Raw genomic sequence first — 19,884 nt, 5'->3', positions numbered from 1 at the left:
TTGTTAATCACAGGCCCCGGTCACACGGCAAAGTTGCCACGGGAGAGGCACAGGAGTCCCGCGGATTTTCTGGGCGCGATCTCACCCCAACATCTGGGAAGCGCAGTGCTCCCGTGGCGAACCCGTGACTCCCCGCCAAAGGTGCGGAGTTAAAAACTAGTACCTACGAGGTACTAGTATCCTGAAACCGCAGGCCAAGGGCGGGCGTCTGATCGCATTCCCGGTGGACCTACGTGGCATCCGGTGCCCGCTGCTGTTCGTCTTTGCAGGTTGCGCAACAGTGCCCAACAGCGCATGCGCACAAAGAGCGATTGCCAGTGCGATCGCGCGGTGCGGCTTCTGTGTCACGCTGCAGAATACCGTCTGATCGGCATTTCCCCCGAACCACAGGACTTCGACCCAGACGTGTGCTCGGGCAGCCACACATTAGTTTCCTCCAGGGCATTTAGCCACGCCTCCCCCGCGTAATATCCGGCCCATGTGACTGGGGCCACAATAAGGTTCTTTATCTAAATCCATTAGGAAGGGGGAAAACAGGAAAGTTGTAATAAAAGAACAAAGTCCTAAACTACATATTTATACAGCAAAGTAGGCTAATACATACCACGAGTCTCTAAGGCTGCGATCATAAACACAATTAGACCCAACATAGGTGCTAATGCCGGGTGGATTTAAAGGGCACGATCATAAACAACATCTGGGAAGCGTCCCGCAGCCATCGGCAACCCGTTCTGCTCCGCCGCAGAAGCTGAGTTAAAAAACACTGGGGGAAATCTGGTAGTAAACGGGTTGCAACGGGCCACGGACGGACTTTCCTGTGTCTGATCACTCCAACACACTCTCATGCTGTCAGGGTGGTCTGATCAGGCCATCCTGAGTCTGTGCTGTCGTTTTCCCCCCTTCACAGTATGCGCATCATCGCAAACTCCATAGGGAGCCCTCAGTGCAGAGGTGCGATTCAATTCCTCGTTTAAGCTCATGGGGGGGAGGGAACGGCACAACCCCCCCCCCCGACTCACCCTCAGTTGTGTCTGATCACACAATGACGGGCTGCGCCTGCAGCTTCGAAGGAAGTTGTGATCGTGCAACTGCAGGTCAAACTCTTCTGGAGGAAATAGTTCACTCCCCCCGCCCCGTTTTATCTGGTGCATGTGAACCCACCCTAAGAGGAAACAGGTGAAAACGTGGGTGAGGCTGCTGAGCAAGTAACCTCTCTTCTAGAACCTTAACAGGAGGAAACTCAAGCCTCATTGGCCATCCCAAACACTGGTAAATTAAAACCATCCAATCAGTTTCTCAAGCACACCAATTAACATGCAGGATTGGCTCTGAGCTAGGTTGCACTTCCAGGTCATGTTGCACTTCCTGTCCATGGAGCAGAGGTCCATCAGTGGCTATTAGCCACAAGGTATAGATAGGGACTCTGGGGCAAGTGATGCTCTGTCTTCTTGGTGCTTGGGGGGGGGCCAACAGTGGGAGGGCTTCTAATGTCCTGGCCCCACTGATGGACCTCCTGATGGCACCTGGTATTTCTGGCCACTGTGTGACACAGAGTGTTGGACTGGATGGGCCTTTGGCCTGATCCAACATTGGCGTCTCTTATGTTCTTACGTCAGGTCTCTGGTAGAATCATAACAAATATGTGAACCCTATAATGACTGGAATTTAGATCTTGCCTTATCCCAACGCCCACAGGCTCTTAAAAAGGTTGAGGATGCTGGAAAACACAGTGCTGAACTAGGTGGAGCAGTGATGTAAGGTAGTTTTGCCTAGACTGCCTCTTCTGCCTTGTCTCCGCAGGAATTGAGTACAACCTTCTGCGCATGCCCATTGGTAGCTGCGATTTCTCCACACGCCCCTATGTTTATGATGACATCGCATATGATTTTGACCTGAAGTATTTCAGCCTAGCAGAGGAGGATATCAAGTTCAGAGTGAGTAAAGCCATGCTGGATGGAAGACTCTCTTCTGTATGGTGATGGGGGGGGGGGGAATGGGTTTAATTTTAAAAAGATCTAGTTATACTTGTCCTACCCACAACCAGTGCTCCCTCTAAGCTGTGGTCTTCTGAGCAAAAACTCTACTTTGTGGACCTACTGGCGTTAAAGCTGTGACCGAGCAATTTGGCTACCGGATAAATTAGTTTGCTTTAAGAACATAAGAACATAAGAGACACCAATGTTGGATCAGGTCAAAGGCCCATCTAGTCCAACACTCTGTCCAACACTCTGTCACACAGTGGCCAAAAATACCAGGTGCCATCAGGAGGTCCACCAGTGGGGCCAGGACATTAGAAGCCCTCCCACTGTTGGCCCCCCCAAGCACCAAGAAGACAGAGCATCACTTGCTCCAGAGCCCCTATCTATACCTTGTGGCTAATAGCCACTGATGGACTTCTGCGCCATATGCCTATCTAATTCCCTTTTGAAGCCGTCCATTCTTGTAGCCGCCACCACTTCCTGTGGCAGTGAATTCCAAGTGTTAATCACTCTTTGGGTGAAGAAGTACTTCCTTTTATCCGTTCTAACCCGACCGCTCAGTAATTTCATGGAGTGCCCACGAGTTCTTGTATTGTGAGAAAGGGAGAAAAGTACCTCTTTCTCTACCTGCTCTTTCCCATGCATAATCTTATAAACCTCACTCATGTCACCCCTCAGCCGTCGTTTCTCCAAGCTAAAGAGCCTCAAGCGCCTTAACCTTTCCTCATAGGGAAAGTGTTCCAACCCTTTTATCATTCGAGTTGCCCTTTTCTGCACTTTTTCCAAAGCTATAATATCCTTTTTAAGGTGTGGTGACCAGAACTGCACACAGTATTCCAAATGAGGTCTCACCATTGATTTATAGAGGGGCATTATGATATGGGCTGATCTGTTTTCAATACCCTTCCTAATAATCCCCAGCATAGCATAGCATTGGCCTTCTTTATTGCAGTCCCACACTGTCTCGACATTTTCAGTGAGTTATCTACTACAACTTGTCCTTCCTGAGCCGTCCTTCCTGAGCGAAGACAAAAATGTGTGAGCCGGAGGCTAAAAAGCTGTGAGCTAGCTCACACTAACTCAGCTTAGAGGGAACACTGCCCACAACCATATTGTCACTATGAGGATAATGGTTTTATGTATTGCTATACCGGGGCCCCAGTGTGGTGCCCATGGGGTGCCATGGTGCCCGCCAAGTGTTTTTAGAATGTGCCCATGGCCAGGTGGAAGTTTTGCCCAGCAAGGTTTCTGATCGGCCACTGGAGATTGGATTGGCTGTGCGGGTTTTAAAAAACGTTGCTTTGCAGCAGCTACCACCACAGCACGAGGATCTTTACTGTGTGGCTGAAAGTGAGCTGTGGGCGTGGCAATCATTCTGTGGCTGGCTCCACCTCCTACGGCAGCCATTTTTGGCAGCCATTTTGCGGCTGCCCCCATCAGGCTGTGTCAGAATTCCAAACGAGCCTGCAGGCTCAAAAACGTTGGGGACCCTTGTTCTATACAGTACTTGGGCTTAGAGCCCGTCAACATTTACTATGGCTATTAAAACTAAAGGTGCGGTACCTTCTGGGTGTGTCTGGAAAAACAGGCATGTGGTTACAGAAGGGAAGAGAAGGCCATTTACCATAACTGGCTAATAACATCTGACAAAGAAAAGGGGCAATAAACCTAATCCTTTCTCCGCAGGTCTAATACTTACCCCTTTGGAGCAAAAGGGAAAAGGTCTATTAAAAGTACTGAGTTCGGAGACGTGCCATAGTGATCAGCTCGTAGTTTATTAACTACTCCGAACTAGAAGACAAACTAGCCGGTCTGTGACGGACTTTTATCCGTGCACACACAACACTCAAACACACACACACACTCCCCGTGATAGGCTCTATTTACACTACCCAGTCCCCATAGGTCCGTAACAGGATCCGCGCGAGCCCGTTGGTCCATGTTAGGATCCGACTAGTCTATTGTTACTAGACCCGAAGGTCTGTTTGACCGCATGGTCAGGCTAGTGCTGGCGAGGCTATCTTAATACATAACAGTCTAATACTTACCCCTTTGGAGCGAAAGGGAAAAGGGGCATTCCCATCAATGTGAAATGGGTTTCCCTTTCCAGGTCAAAGTACTGAAGTGGACCACGAACCACGACCAGTGTTCCCTCTGAGCTGAGTGAGTGTGAGCTAGCCCACAATTTTTTTAACCTCTGGCTCACATATTTTTGTCTTAGCTCAGGAAGGATGGCTCCAGAGCAAACTAATTTATGCAGTGGCCAAATCGCTCGCTCCCAACTTTAATGCCAGCAGCTCACAAAGTAGAATTTCTGCTCACAAGACTCTGCAGCTTAGAGGGAACATTGGCCACCACCAGATGAAAAACATTACTTTTGAAACCACCACCACAAGAGTGAACCTGAATGTTCCCCCTGAGTCTGATCGTATAACATCTTCCCAAAATGCTACCATGAACTTTGCTATCAAGGTGGTCACTTCAGCAGAGCCTCTTTGCTATTAATCGTGGAATCTGGTCACTATAATAAATCTGGTTGACTCTTGGGGAAACCCCCCCACTAAAGGTGCTACTGGGCTTTTTACTATTTTGCAGCAACAGGCGAACATGGTTAACTCCTCTGGATCTGTGTCTATTAAGATTCCCCCGCCCCCAATGTGACTTTCTCACCTGTCCCTACTGCTGCGGCTCAAAATGACCCCCAGTGATGTTTCTGGGGGACCCCTAGGAGGGAATTGTCGAGTTGTCACAGAAGGGGGGGGATCAGCAAACATTACCCCCCAAAAAACAAATCTATTGGTTAGGATCCAACCCCTTGTTTTCTGCTACCTCATCCATCTTTAAAAGGGTGATTTCCCACAAGCGCTGCTCCGCGCTCACTCCTCCCTTTTGCCCCGATGGTACGTGTCAATTTCACACAAGCTGCTGCGCGGCCGCATTTTGCCCCGCAGCTTTGTGCGATTTCCCCCGCATCTACTCAATCCTGTTTTTTTGAGGATTGAGTAGACGTGGGGAAAATCGCACGAAGCTGCGGGGCAAAAATGCGGCCATGCAGCAGCTTGTGTGAAATTGACACGTACCACCGGGGCACAGAGAAGAGTGAAGGCAGAGCAGCGCTTGTGGGAAATCACCCAAAGTAAAATAGTGTTTGCATTTATACTCTAGCAGCTTGCTTTTAAAACTAATGGTTAGGCGAAACAGACACTGAGCCCAAGGAATAACAAGGGCCAAATATAAAAACAGTAACAGACATAGATATTTAGAAGTACAGCATGAATATTCCATTAGACATTTGTTATGCATGTACGCCTTCTTATTAAGAATGACTGCAACAAAGGGAGGTGACGATTCCCATATCGGTTCTCCACCTTACCTGAATTAAAATTGAATTCAAATAGCTATTTTCCCGTTCTCTCACCTCCCACCCCAACCTAGCATTAATAGATCCTTCTCTGCAGTGCTGTGGAATCTTCCTTCTGGTCATGTTCTTCCTTGGCTCACTGTATATCTTGGAGACACTGGCTTGGGTTTGAAGCTAGTGATTTCCCCCTGCTCATGACTATTCACCAAAGACACCGGAATAAGGACACCAGGGCCCTGCACCTGGAAGACTCCACCTCTTCCTCAGATGACCCCCCCCCCCCGTTCCCCAGCTCCTTTTTTCTCCGGCCGCCATCTTCCTTGCCGTTCCCTCCGCCCGTTCCCCAGCCTTTTTCTTCCACACAGCTCTTCCTCTTTCTTCAGTTCATACATTTATTTATTTTGCCTCCTTCAGCACTTCCTGAATCTTCACACACCCTCACGGACTATCACTCCAAGAAGAGTGAAGCTGGCATTTTATTCTCTCCTGTCAGACCTTTCAACCAATGAGTGTTCACGGCCTCTCAGTCCCTCGTCTCATTGGTTCTAAGCTAAAGGCCAATGAAAGTGGTTAAATAGCCCACTGACTGACTAGCTTGACCAATCGGAAGTGAAATATTTTGAATCTTTCTGTTTCCGGTACTGGCGGGAGAGACAAACGCAAAACCTCAGAAAGAAATAATCTCCCTTAGCAACAGTAACTAGGCATCACCTCCCTCCAGAGGTTTGCATAACTTGATAGCGTTCTTTCCCTCACAGGAGTAAATTCTACTTGCTTTTACCCAGAGGTCATTTCGGGGGGGGGGTCGCGGGGGATCGCAGTTCCCCCGGGGGAGGTACGGGGGGCGGGGGACATGACGAAGCCCCGCCCCCTGCTTTCGGCCGCCCTGCTTCCGGCCCTCATTCAGCCAGGAGGAGGCAGGAGAAGAGGGAGGGTAAGTTGCTTCCTCCCTGCCTCTCCCCACCCCTGCCTGCCTGGGGCCAGGGAGGGCCTTGGTGGGGCTTCCTCGCACTCCCGCCGGCCTTGCAGGTCCACCGCCAGGCCCCTCATGGGGCTCGGCAGTGGAGCTGCAAGGCCGGTGGCGGCGGCCGGGACCGTTGGGGGCGGGGTGTGTGGCCTTATGGCACACTTCCGGTGATGTCAGGGGGTGTGGCCTTATGACACACTTCCGGTGATGTCAGAGGGTGTGGCATATGCTAATGAGTTACGCTAATGAGTCCCCCTAGCTCTTTTCCTACGAAACGACCCCTGCTTTTACCTAGTAATATTAGTTTATTAATGTTATTTAGAACGGTTATTTGTACTCTATATGTAGTTTCTGACAAATATGTATAGTTTCTGACAAAGGCGGCTTTGAGTCTTGAAAACTCATGGCCTCCAAAATCTTGCTGGTCTCTAAGGTGCTACTGGAAGCTAATCTAGCGTCTCTCGAATTGAATTGAATGTAGCCTTGAATCTAATGTAGGGGAGAGAGAGAGAGAGAGAGAGAGAGAGAGAGAGCGAACTCTGTGGCATTATCCCCTACTGAGGTCCCTCCTGTCCTCAAACCAGGGGTCATTTCGTAGAAAAAGAGCTAGGGGGACTCATTAGCATAACTCATTAGCATATGCCACACCCCCTGACATCACCGGAAGTGTGTCCTCCCCACAGCCGGCGGCGACCTCCAGCGGGCACCAGCAGGGAGCTCCAGGCCCCGCCCTCCCGCACCTCACCCGGGGTGATGGCGTCCCCCCGCGTCAACCCCCCAAATGACCCCTGCCTCAAACCATTCCTTCCACAGTCTCCAGCCCCTTATCTCCAGAAATTTCCCATCCTGGAGCTGGCAACCCTAAGGGCCACTCTTCTGCCAACTGGAACTGCTGCACAAGTTGCCTTCTTCTGTCAAACAACTGTAGTTCTCCAGAAGAAAAAATGACCACCTCTTCTCAGAAATGTATCATCTTCTCTCAAGAGAAAACCAGCCAGACCCTTTTATTTTCTCTTGTCAGGCAGCCCTATTGCAAGCCCTGGTCGTTTTGGCCCTCGGAGGCTGGAAAATCCTACAGCTGTCCCAAGTTTCCACTCAGCAACACCATCCCTTTCCCTTCCTCTTTGTTGTTGTTGTTGTTGTTCAGTCGCACAGTCGAGTCCGACTCTTCGCGACCCCATGGACGAGAAAACCCCATGGACAGTATCAAAAGGCTAAAAGATATGACGCCGGAAGATGAGCCCCTCAGGTCGGAAGGTGTCCAATATGCTACTGAGGAAGAGCAGAGGACAAGTACAAGTAACCCCAGAAAGAGTGAAGCGGCTGGGCCAAAGCCGAAAGGACGCTCAGTTGTGGATGTGTCTGATGGTGAAAGGAAAGTCCGATGCTGCAAAGAACAATACTGCATAGGAACCTGGAATGTAAGATCTATGAATCAAGGTAAGCTTGACGTGGTCAAAAATGAGATGGCAAGACTGAACATCGATATCCTAGGAATCAGTGAACTAAAGTGGACAGGAATGGGCGAATTTAACTCAGAAGACCATTATATCTACTACTGTGGCCAGGAATCTCGTAGAAAAAATGGTGTGGCCTTTATAGTCAACAAGAGAGTGCAAAAGGCAGTACTGGGATACAATCTCAAAAATGACAGAATGATTTCTGTCCGATTCCAAGGCAAACCATTCAACATCACAGTAATCCAAGTCTATGCCCCAACCACTGATGCAGAAGAGGCTGAAGTGGACCGGTTCTATGAAGACCTACAACACCTCCTAGAACTAACACCAAAAAATGATGTCCTCATCATCATAGGGGACTGGAATGCTAAAGTAGGAAGTCAAAAGGTAACTGGAATAACAGACAAGTTTGGCCTTGGAAAGCAAAATGAAGCAGGGCAAAGGTTAACAGAGTTTTGTCAAGAGAACACACTGGTCATAGCGAACACCCTTTTCCAACAACCTAAGAGGCGACTCTACACATGGACATCACCAGATGGGCAACACCGAAATCAGATTGACTATATAATTTGCAGTCAAAGATGGAGAAGCTCTATCCAGTCAGTAAAAACAAGACCTGGAGCTGACTGTGGTTCAGATCATGAGCTACTCATTGCAAAATTCAGACTTAAACTGAAGAAAATTGGGAAAACCACGAGGCCATTCAGGTTTGACCTAGATCGCATCCCTGATGAATATACAGTAGAGGTGAAGAATAGATTCAAGGGTCTGGATTTGATAGATAGAGTGCCTGAAGAACTATGGACAGAGGTTCGTGACATCGTACAGGAGGCAGCAATCACCACCATCCCAAAGAAAAAGAAATGTAAGAAAGCAAAGTGGCTTTCTGATGAGGCTTTACAAATAGCAGAGGAAAGAAGGAAAGCGAAAGGCAAAGGCGAAAAGGAAAGATTTACCCAACTGAACGCAGATTTCCAGAGAACAGCAAGGAGAGATAAGGAGGCCTTCCTGAATGAACAGTGCAAAGTAATAGAAGAAAACAATAGAATGGGAAGGACTAGAGATCTCTTCAAGAAAATTGGAGAAATCAAGGGAGCGTTCCATGCAAAGCTGGCCATGATAAAGGACAAAAACGGTAGGGACCTAACAGAAGCAGAAGAGATTAGGAAAAGATGGCAAGAATACACAGAAGAACTATACAAGAAAGACCTCAATGTCCTTGACAAACACGACGGTATAATCACTGACCTTGAGCCAGACATCCTGGAATGTGAAGTTAAATGGGCCTTAGAAAGCATTGCTAACAACAAAGCTAGTGGAGGTGATGGTATTCCAGCTGAGCTATTCAAAGTCTTAGAAGATGATGCTGTTAAAGTTCTGCACTCCATTTGCCAGCAAATTTGGAAAACGCAACAGTGGCCACAGGATTGGAAAAGGTCAGTATACATTCCAATCCCAAAGAAGGGCAATGCCAAGGAATGTTCAAACTATCGCACAATTGCACTCATATCACACGCTAGCAAGGTCATGCTCAAGATCCTACAAGCTAGGCTTCAACAGTACGTGGATAGAGAACTACCAGAAGTACAAGCTGGGTTTCGAAGAGGTAGAGGAACGAGAGATCATATTGCCAACATTCGCTGGATTATGGAGAAAGCAAGAGAGTACCAGAAAAATATCTACTTCTGCTTCATTGACTATGCTAAAGCTTTTGACTGTGTGGATCACAACAAACTATGGCAGGTCCTTAAAGAGATGGGAGTACCAGACCACCTCACATGTCTCTTGAGAAACCTGTATAAGGGCCAAGAAGCGACAGTTAGAACCGGATATGGAACAACTGATTGGTTCAGCATAGGAAAAGGAGTACGACAAGGATGTATATTGTCACCTTGCTTATTTAATATATATGCAGAGTACATCATGCGAAATGCTGGCCTGGATGAATCACAAGCGGGAATTAAGATTGCTGGGGAAAAGATCAACAACCTCAGATATGCAGATGATACCACTCTAATGGCTGAAAGTGAAGAGGATCTAAAGAGCCTCTTGCTCAGAGTAAAAGAGGAGAGCGCAAAAGTGGGCTTGAAGCTCAACATCAAAAAAACTAAGATCATGGCATCCGGCCCCATCACTCCTTGGCAAATAGAAGGGGAAGTCGTGGAAGTCGTGACAGACTTCACGTTCCTGGGATCCCAGATCACCGCAGACTGTGACAGCAGCCATGAAATTAAAAGATTTCCTTGGGAGGAAAGTGATGGCGAACCTAAACAGCATGATAAAAAGTAGAGACATCACCCTGCCAACAAAAGTCCGCATGGTCAAAGCAATGGTATTCCCAGTAGTCATGTATGGCTGCGAGAGCTGGACTATAAGGAAGGCCGAGCGCCGAAGAATAGATTCTTTTGAACTATGGTGCTGGAGGAGACTCTTGAGAGTCCCTTGGACTGCAAGAAGAACAAATCAGTCAATCCTCAAAGAAATCAACCCTGACTGTTCCCTGGAAGGCCAGATAATGAAACTGAAGCCCTTCCTCTTAGGGGGTACCAAATTTCTCCCTAGGCGGTGACTGCTGCTGCCATTGCCAAATCTGAGAATATCTCCTGCTTGGTGAATTTTCACATCTAGCATTCTGTATCAACATATTTAGAGGCTCTGCCTAGTTGCTGCATCTCCCGCTTTGCTCATCCTACCTAGTTGTGGGGACAGTAATTTGCTCCTTCACAATTTTGCGCTATCGTGCTGAGGAGATGGTGAGTTCCCCTGCTGCATCTCCACTTTACTGCTCTTTGGGTGGCAAGACCAAATAGGCTTGGCATATTTACAGAGATCAGGCTTTACAGCATTAAATGTAAGGAAATATAATAAATGGAAATAAAGAGTACCCATGGTTTGTTCAAAGCATCAGGCTGAGCAAGGATATAAAGAAAAAGTGAAAACACACAGTCCTCTAAACCCCTCTATTTTTTTCACCGTCAAGTTGCAGCTGACTTATGGTGAACCAATAGGGTTTTCAAGGCAAGAGACAAGCAGAAGTTGTTTGCCATTGCCTGTCTCTGCATCACAAACCTGGACTTCCTTGGCAGTCTCCCATCCAAATAATACCCAAAAGGAAGATGACTCTGAATATAAAATGTCCCGTCCCCCCCAAATGTAATTCCTAGAAACGTTCATGTTACTGGACATGTGTAATGTGTGTGCAAGTGTAAGAGTGTATTTTTTGATTACATACCTGTGGGAAAGAACTAGTATTGAATTTGAGTAAATAGAGTACTATCTAGCCTTTTGCCTGTCCCAGTCTCTAGGTGTGGCCACACAGTTTGCTGTTGGCAGTATCTTCGCTTTAAATAAGATGCTTGCGTTTGGGCCACTTTGGATCAATCACACAGCAGCCAATAAGCTGGCATCATAGTGCTGCAGGCCCATGGTTGGTTGTTCACATTGCTAACACTCTGCAACCACGGGCCCAGGGCTGGGTTGGTTGCTTTTTTCCCTGTGTCCCGCTGTATGTGTGCAGAAGCAGACAAGTGCACGTGCGGTCCTGACCGCGTTCTATGGGGGCGCCGAAGCACATGTCAGGTTGAAAAAAATGAGTGGGGTTGAAAAAAACACAAAGGGTGTGCCAGAAATGGAGTAGAATGATCACACCCCTCATGTGTTTCCATGGTGCTCCCAGGCAATCAGGCGTCCAGAAACACGCCATAGAAGCACTTCGCCGAGGTAGCCAGCGGAATTTGCTGGTGACTACTTAATCCACTTGGGGGTCATTTTAGCGTGAGGTATGGACGGTTGGGGCACGGGAGCCAGATGTGTGTGTTTGATTGCTCCCATTTGGTCTGGAGGGGGTGGGTGGCTATGTCAGGCGGAAGGGCTCATGTGATCACACCCTCTGTCTCCGTTAGGTGTGACATTCCAGCAAGGCGCCTGACAGCTAACCTTTTGCTTTAATTCAGTCAGAGCCATTAGAATAACGAAGAGCTGGGAAGCTTTGTGCTTGGGAGAGAGATGACTCACCTCCTGTAGTTTCCCTTTTGCTAATCCTTCATTAGCATTATAGCCTCTGCAGCAGGTATAGAGCGCAGCTCCCAGAAACAAAATGCTGAGCTGGATTCTAGGGTGGAGGCTCTCTGTTATTTTGGCTGCTGCACCAGATGCAGAAAACTGCTGGGAATCTAGGGAGATGATTATCATTTTAGCCTTGGATTACCTGAAAGGAACTAGAGCAGGGGTGTCAAACATGTGGCCCGGGGGCCAGATGAGGCCCCCAGAGGGCTTCTATCAGGCCCGCAGTGGAACTGGCTGTCTTCTGCTTCTTCTTCCACTTCTGCTGCTGCCGCGTCATCGTAGGTTTGCGGCTTACAGATACACACCTGAACAGCATACTCAAGATTGCAACAGCACAGACATTTTGATGCAATAACTCAGAGCAAGAGGTGTCAGTTATCAGACACTGTTAAATAAACAAAATATTGCAAGAGTGCCAATGTTTTAAGCATGCTTTTATTTTAAGTAAAAAAAAAACCTTAGTGTTTGTGTCCTTTATAAAGTTTATATCTCCGCTACCTGGCATTACATTTTATGACACACATAGCCCGGCCCAACAAGGTCTCATTTATGTCAGATCCGGCCCTCATAGCAAATGAGTTCGACACCCTTGAACTAAAGGAAGGAGGGGATAAATGAAAATTCTTCCTCCTCATACAAATCTCTCCCATCAGGATATTTGCACATTTGGTTGTGGAGTGTATCATCAGCTCACAATTGACTTATGGAGGCCTGTAGGGTTTTCAAAGCAAGAAACAAACAGAGGTGGTTTGCCATTGCCTGCCCCTGAGTAGCAACCCTTGACTTTATTCAGCCCCGTAGCGAGGGATTTTTTTGTGAGGGGCCCTGGGGGGATCTTCCCTCCTCCCCAGCAAGGGCAGCCCTTTCCTGTGGAGCGTCTCCCTCCCTCTCTCCCCGAGGAGCCCCAGTGCCCCTTCCCACATTGCCGCACCAGGGGCAGCCTGGCCTCCACCCTCGGCTCCCTCCCAGGGCTGGGAGAGGTGAGGTGGGCGGTGGCTGGGCTGGCCACGAATGTCCGGCGTGTGGGTGCACTGGGCACAGCCGGGCATGCCTGGCCAGGGCCAGATGAGGCACTCGCTTGCCTCCTTGTCTTGCCTGCCTGGGCTTACTTGCTGCTGGCGGGCCGGGCGGCAAGCGTCTCTCAGCCCAGATTCACTGCCTCTGCTGCTTCTTGTGCCTCTGCTGCTTCCTGTGCCTCTGCTGCTTCCTGTGCCTCTGCTGCTTCTTGTGCCTCTGCTGCTTCTTGTGCCTTTGCTGCTTCCTGTGCCGCCGCTGCTGCTTGTGCCACTCTTGTCCTCCCTGCCGACAGGCCCAACGAGCAATCGGGGGCGAAGGGGAGCCAAGGCTCAGGGAGGGAGGCCCATAAAAACCACTAGGGGGACGGGCCCCGTGGTAGCTACGGGCCTGACTTTATTGGTGGTCACCTATCCAAGTACTAGCCAGGACCAACCAACGTCCTCATTTGTTTTGCTGTTAGGTGACCTCCGGATGCTCTCAACTTCCCAATGGCAATGGGCCTACTGCTTTTTGGGTCCTTATTATCCAGTCTGCTCACTGGATCCTCATTACCTCTACCTGTAGATCCCTGTCCTCCACCGCATCCTGGCCATAGCCGAGCGGCCCATCTCCATAGTTGCCAGCCCTTGGACTGCACCTGCCTGGCTGAAGAGCAATGACCAGATAAAGGGGAAAGGACGGTTGAAAGGGAAAGCAGGAGACCCGTTCCACAAGACCTGGGCCAACTACTTCATCAGGTAACCATGCGTGCATCTGCAGAGGTTGGGAGGAATAAGGGTCAGTTGATCTCGCGCTCTGTTGGATGGATTTAGGGGGGGGAAAGAGGCAACTCTGCGCTTGCCCACAGACACCGTGGCAGCCTGCAGACGATGTCAGAGTAATGGCCAAATCCTTTAAGAAAGTAAACAGGAGCTGAAACAGTTTATCCCCAGAAAGTCAGGAATCGATTGCATTTTATCAGTTAGTGGTGATTTTTACAGTTCAGACTGTTTTTAATATCTGTTGCGAAGTGCTACAAAACCACTGCTTCAGAGCGGTATATCAATGTAACATCAAACTGTTACTAGTTCAGGTAAGAAACTAGACATACCTGGAATTATCCATGAGGCAGCTTCCTGATGACACTGAGCCAGTGTCATCTCAGCCTGACCCGCTTCACTGGGCTGTTGCAAAAGATAAAACGGGAGAAAGCTATGTATGCAGCCTAGGAGGAAAGGTAGGGTAAAGGACTGGAAGCTATGTATGCAGCCTTGGAGGAAAGGTAGGGTAAAGGACTGGAAGCTAGGTATGCAGCCTTGGAGGAAAGGTAGGGTAAAGGACTGGAAGCTATGTATGCAGCCTTGGAGGAAAGGTAGGGTAAAAGACTGGAAGCTAGGTATGCAGCCTTGGAGGAAAGGTAGGGTAAAGGACTGGAAGCTATGTATGCAGCCTTGGAGGAAAGGTAGGGTAAAGGACTGGAAGCTATGTATGCAGCCTTGGAGGAAAGGTAGGGTAAAGGACTGGAAGCTATGTATGCAGCCTTGGAGGAAAGGTAGGGTAAAGGACTGGAAGCTATGTATGCAGCCTTGGAGGAAAGGTAGGGTAAAGGACTGGAAGCTATGTATGCAGCCTTGGAGGAAAGGTAGGGTAAAGGACTGGAAGCTAGGTATGCAGCCTTGGAGGAAAGGTAGGGTAAAGGACTGGAAGCTATGTATGCAGCCTTGGAGGAAAGGTAGGGTAAAAGACTGGAAGCTATGTATGCAGCCTTGGAGGAAAGGTAGGGTAAAGGACTGGAAGCTATGTATGCAGCCTTGGAGGAAAGGTAGGGTAAAGGACTGGAAGCTATGTATGCAGCCTTGGAGGAAAGGTAGGGTAAAGGACTGGAAGCTAGGTATGCAGCCTTGGAGGAAAGGTAGGGTAAAGGACTGGAAGCTTGTTTTTTCCTGATTTAAGGAGAGCTGCAAATACAGGGAAGGAGCCCGGAGGGGCCCAGGGCCTCTCGTGCCGAGTGATGCTAACACCTCTCTCCTCTGTGTGCTGGAATCCAGGTTCCTAGACGAATATGCCTACTACAACGTCACATTCTGGGCCGTTACGGCTCAGAACGAGCCGGCATGCTCCTTGTTTGCCATGAAAGATTTCCCCACCATCAACTACTCACCCGAGGAGCAGCGTGACTTCGTCATGCTGGATCTGGGCCCCGCGCTGGCCTCCAGCAACCACAAAGATGTCCTTCTCATCATCCATGACGACTTGCGGAGCAACCTGCCCAAATGGGCCAAAGTGGTACGGGATCGAACGCTGGCTCTCAGCTGGGATGGTCCAGATCCGTCGGCATTTTCCGGGTGGTGGTGGTGGAAACTCAAGTCGCAGCTGACTTACGGGGACCCCTTTTAGGGTTTCCAAGGCAAGAGGCGTTCAGAGGCGGTCTGCCAGTTCCTTCCTCTGCGCAGCAACCCTGGACTTCCTGGGCGGTCTCCCATCCAAGTACGAAGCAGGGCTGACCCGGCTTCGCTTCTGCGATCTGACGAGATCGGCCAAGCCTGGGCCATTTCCCAAGGTCTGGTTAAACTTGTTGCCCGCTCTGGGTTGGTGGTACAAGGGGCTGCAAAGTCAGTCGGCTCCACATTCTGCCACGTTCTGCATAGAACCCGTGAGCTGACCGTTCCTGCCCTTGCTCCGACCCTGACCTCATAGCTGGTCAGGCTGCCAACCTCCAGGAGGGGCCTTGGGTTCTCCTGGAATCACAGCTGAGCTCCAAGCTACGGAAATCAGTTCCCCTGGAGCAATGGCAACACCAGAGGGTGTCATGTGGCATTAGGGTTTAAGAACATAAGAGACGCCAACGTTGGATCAGGCCAAAGGCCCATCCAGTCCAACACTCTGTGTCACACAGTGGCCAGAAATACCAGGTGCCATCAGGAGGTCCACCAGTGGGGCCAGGACATTAGAAGCCCTCCCACTGTTGACCCCCCCAAGCACCAAGAAGACAGAGCATCACTTGCCCCAGAGTCCCTATCTAAGGTCCAAAGGACAAGCTGGCGGGGGGACTTACCGGGACACTCCAGGAGAGGGAAGGGAAGAAGCACGCTGTGCCTACGTCACCTACAGGTGATATAGGCACATCAGGGACGTCGGAGGGTGACGCTCTGGTTTTTGGGCAAAACTCTATGGTTTGAAGCTAATAGAGTTTTGCTCAAAAACCAGAGTATCCCCCCGCCACGTCACCAATGTGCCTATGTCACTTCCGGGTGATGTAGGCATGTTATGTTATTTCCAGCTTCTTGCCTGTTTTTTTTTTTTTGGGGGGGGGTAATTCCCTAGCAGCAAGGAGTGCCCGGTGGCCATTTCCCCCACTTTCTGATAGTCCTTTAAAAAAAAAATCATTAATTTCAAAATCTTACAAATTATTCACGAGCTTTTTTGCAACAAGAAAAAAAAATTAACCTTCTTTAATACTAATCCACTACTCTGTTCTGCTTCTACTTCATTCGTATATTATAGTTATTCATTAAATTCATTCTGGCCGCTGTGTGACACAGAGTGTTGGACTGGATGGGCCTTTGGCCTGATCCAACATTGGCATCTCTTATGTTCTTATGTTCTTAAGTTTGGTAGGCTTCAATAAATATTTCTGTCTCTCAAGATTACTCCAGTACCAATGCAATTATAAACTCTATTTCCCATCATTTCCCTTGTCTCTATTTGAGCAATGTTCTGTTAGATCTCCTTAGGTTTTATGACCATATGTTCTGTAGATATTTCATTAAAAAATTTATATTGCAAGATGAAGTTCTTTCTGATAGCCCTGAAGTGGGGGGAGGGGCTCCAACCCGGGGGATCCCCCCCCCCGTGTCCAGCTGGGGACTGGCAACCCTCTGGCCCAGTCTGCATCTAGCATTTGCTCTGCTGTTATACCAAACGCACACTAGAACAGAAATTCCCCGTCTACATTGCATGCCACTTTCACTTTGATTGAGTGTCGCATTTTATGGCAGTGTCCAGACTGCATGCTGCTTTCACTTTGTTTGATCTCTGGTTTTATGGTGGCTGTCTGCATAGATTTATGGCTGTTTTATGGCCATTGGGGGGGTTTTGATTCTGCAGTCAGTATGGTCTTGGCCTCCGGGGTAGTTGAATGTGGTTTTGAACTGCATCTTTTTCTGTTCCAGTGTGGGTTTGGTAAAACAACTGTAAAGGTAAAGGTAAAAGGTTCCCTTGCTCGAAAGCCAGCCGAATCCGACTCTAGGGTTGCGGTGCTCATCTCCGTTTCAAAGCCGAAGAGCCAGCGCTGTCCGAAGACGATTCTGTGGTCATGTGGCCGGCATGACTAAACACCGAGGCGCACGGAACGCCGTTACCTTCCCACCGAAGTGGTCCCTGTTTATCTACTTGCAATTTCTTGCTTTCGAACTGCTCGGTTGGTGGTTCCTCCCCTCTAGAGTTGCCAGTTCTGGGGTGAGAAATTCCAGGAGATTTCGGGGGTGGAGCCTGTGGAGGGAGGGGCTTTGGGAGGAGAAGGGAGTGCGGGATGTGTTGGCAGAGACTCCGCCCTCCAGGGCAGCCATCTTCTTCACTGGAATTGATCTCTGTTGTCTGGATATCAGTTGTGATTCCTGGAAGATTCCCCAGGCCCCACCTGGAGGTTGGCCACCCTACTTGTAATGATTCTTTGAACTTAGATCATGAGAAGGAGGGTGGGAAGGGATGAGCCAGTGCCCGGCTCTCCCGCTCTCACATGCCCAGGGCAATCCGGATGGCCACTTTGGGGTCAGGAAAGAATTTTTCTCCAGGTCCGAATGGCCCAGGCATCCTTGGGGCTTTTTGCTTCTAGCCATAGTAGCAGACAAAACAGGCACCCCTAGCATATAATTGTAGAAAACAGGAGACAAATCCCAAAGGAAGACCATCAAAGATTATAGACACTTGAAATGTCTGAGTTCAGGAAATGTTGAATAAGTGTTTAAACGTCAAAAAAAACATCTATAATGAGTCAGTGGTCCACAACCCAAAGCAAATACAATGCTCTCAAATATAATCATACAAGAAAGGGGACCCGCGATACTCGCACGGGGGGGGGGAGCTCCAGGCAGAGCAGGAGGAAGAGGAAGCAGCAGCAGGTAAGTCTCCCCCCCATCCCCGGACACCAGCGGCATGGCCTGAGTGGCTACCAGCCATGAAGCGAGCCGATTCCCCCCGTCCCCGATCTCTTCCACCCCCCTTTCCCCTCGTCTCCTCCCCCACCAGCGGCAGCTTCCAGCCGCTGGGCCTGGCCGATCTCTTCCACCACCCCTCCCCCGGTCTCCTCCCCCACCCCCCTCCCCCCCCCCCGGCAGCAAGGCCCGAGCAGCTTGCACCCGCCGGGCCTCACTGATCTCCCCCCGTCTCCTCCCCCCCCAGGTCTCACAGCAAGGCCTGAGTGTCTTGCACCTGCCGGGCCTCACTGATCTCTCCCCCCGGTCTCCTCCCCCACCCCCGGTAGCGAGACCTGAGCGGCTTGCAGCTGCTGGGCCTCGCTGATCTCCCCCCGGCTTCTCCCCCACGGCTCTGGTGGCGAGGCCCAAGCGGCTTGGACCCGCCAGGACTCGCCAATCTCCCCCCTGGTCTCCTCTCCCACCCCCAGCAGCCGCCGGGCCTCACCGATCTTCTTTTTCCCCTTCCCCCCAGCTCCAGTGGTCTCCTCCTCCGCCACTGCTGCTGATCTCTTCCTCCCTCCCCCTGCTCCTGCGGCAAGGCCTGAGCAGCTTCCAACTGCCAGCCCGCCACAGTTCGCAGAGCATTCCCTGTGCATGGGCAGGGAAGGGTCTCTTACTTTTGGGGAAAATTAAATATCGCCTCCCCAACTTTTTAGATTTTTGTGCACACCTGGGGACTGCCCCAAATGTGTAGGAAAATCTCCCTGCCCCCCAGGTGCCCCCGATACGCGGATTTAGATATCCGCACGCAGGGGTCGTCTTGACTATTAGTATATAGATGTGCTCATGGCATTATCATACATCAACACTGAATTACAAATAAACATGATAGTAATTGTACTCACGGGAGCTGATACCAAGGTATGCGCATAAATCCAACCGATCGATTCGCCTTGCTTAAATGCAATAAAAGTGGCTGACAGCAACCAGGGCAGGGCCTTTTTGACCAGGGGAAGAGAGTGCAGCCACCTTTTCCTGGCATTGCTGCTTCCATCTTGACCCTCTCCCCGACTGCTTCTTGAAGACAGTCTCATCATTTTGTAAACTGGCCTTTCTTCCAAGGTGTTTCTGTTTTAAAAGTAGCTGTACTCACTGGCATTTCAATGGAGAACATTTGTACGCAGAAGGCACCTATTGGCTAGCGTTTGTGCTGTCACAACCCCCAGAACTCTGGAATTTTTGGAACTAAAAAAAAAAATCACAAAGTTTTTTTTAAAGAAGGTAGAGGAAGAACAGCAAAAAGGGAACGTATAGATGTGATAATTCAGTTTCTTAAAAGTGGCCTCACGTATGATGGGAAGGGCATGATGGATAACTGAACCAGCATCTGATTTGCTAGTACATAAGTCTGTCATTCAGATGCGAAACTGAGAGGAAACAGGGATTATGCAACGGGGGATGAACCGGAGGTCACTTTTTGATATTGTCCATCTTCCCCCCAACTTCACTTCTTTTTTTGTCAGGTCCTTGGGAACAGCAGTGCAGCCAAGTACGTGTCTGGCATTGGAGTCCACTGGTACCTGGATAAAGTGTTCCCTGCTGAATGCACCCTGGGGGCCACCCATCGCCTCTTCCCAGATTATTTCCTGCTCTACACAGAGGCTTGTAATGGCTACGAGACGTGGGCCGCTAAAGTGGACCTGGGCAGCTGGGGCAGAGGCGTTCGCTACAGCAAAAATATCATCGATGTAAGTATAAGAACATATGAATGTAAGAATAGCCCTGCTGGATCAGACCATTCCATTCCATTCTTCTATTAGTGCTCGAAGAAGAAGAAGAAGAAGAAGAAGAAGAAGAAGAAGAAGAAGAAGAAGAAGAAGAAGAAGAAGAAGAAGAAGAAGAAGAAGAAGAAGAAGAAGAA

General features: G+C 49.5%; 1 protein-coding gene across 2 annotated transcripts in view; it reads left to right on the top strand.

The window, feature by feature from the left end:
* LOC107117089 (glucosylceramidase-like) overlaps positions 1–19,884 on the top strand; it is a 74,832-nt gene that overhangs the window by 41,589 nt on the left and 13,359 nt on the right. For both annotated transcript variants that reach the window (XM_015419125.1, XM_015419126.1), the window contains exons 5-8: positions 1,801–1,934; positions 13,414–13,586; positions 14,877–15,114; positions 19,487–19,711. In XM_015419125.1, coding sequence (XP_015274611.1) covers positions 1,801–1,934; positions 13,414–13,586; positions 14,877–15,114; positions 19,487–19,711 — 770 coding nt within the window. The remainder of the gene's footprint in view (positions 1–1,800; positions 1,935–13,413; positions 13,587–14,876; positions 15,115–19,486; positions 19,712–19,884) is intronic.

This window comes from Gekko japonicus, unplaced genomic scaffold (genome assembly GCF_001447785.1).
Source record: "Gekko japonicus isolate JY-2015 unplaced genomic scaffold, Gekko_japonicus_V1.1 scaffold25, whole genome shotgun sequence".
NCBI classification, from domain to species: Eukaryota; Metazoa; Chordata; class Lepidosauria; order Squamata; family Gekkonidae; genus Gekko; species Gekko japonicus.
The sequence above is the reverse complement of the archived record's forward strand: the minus strand, read 5'-3'. Positions and strand labels throughout refer to the sequence as shown.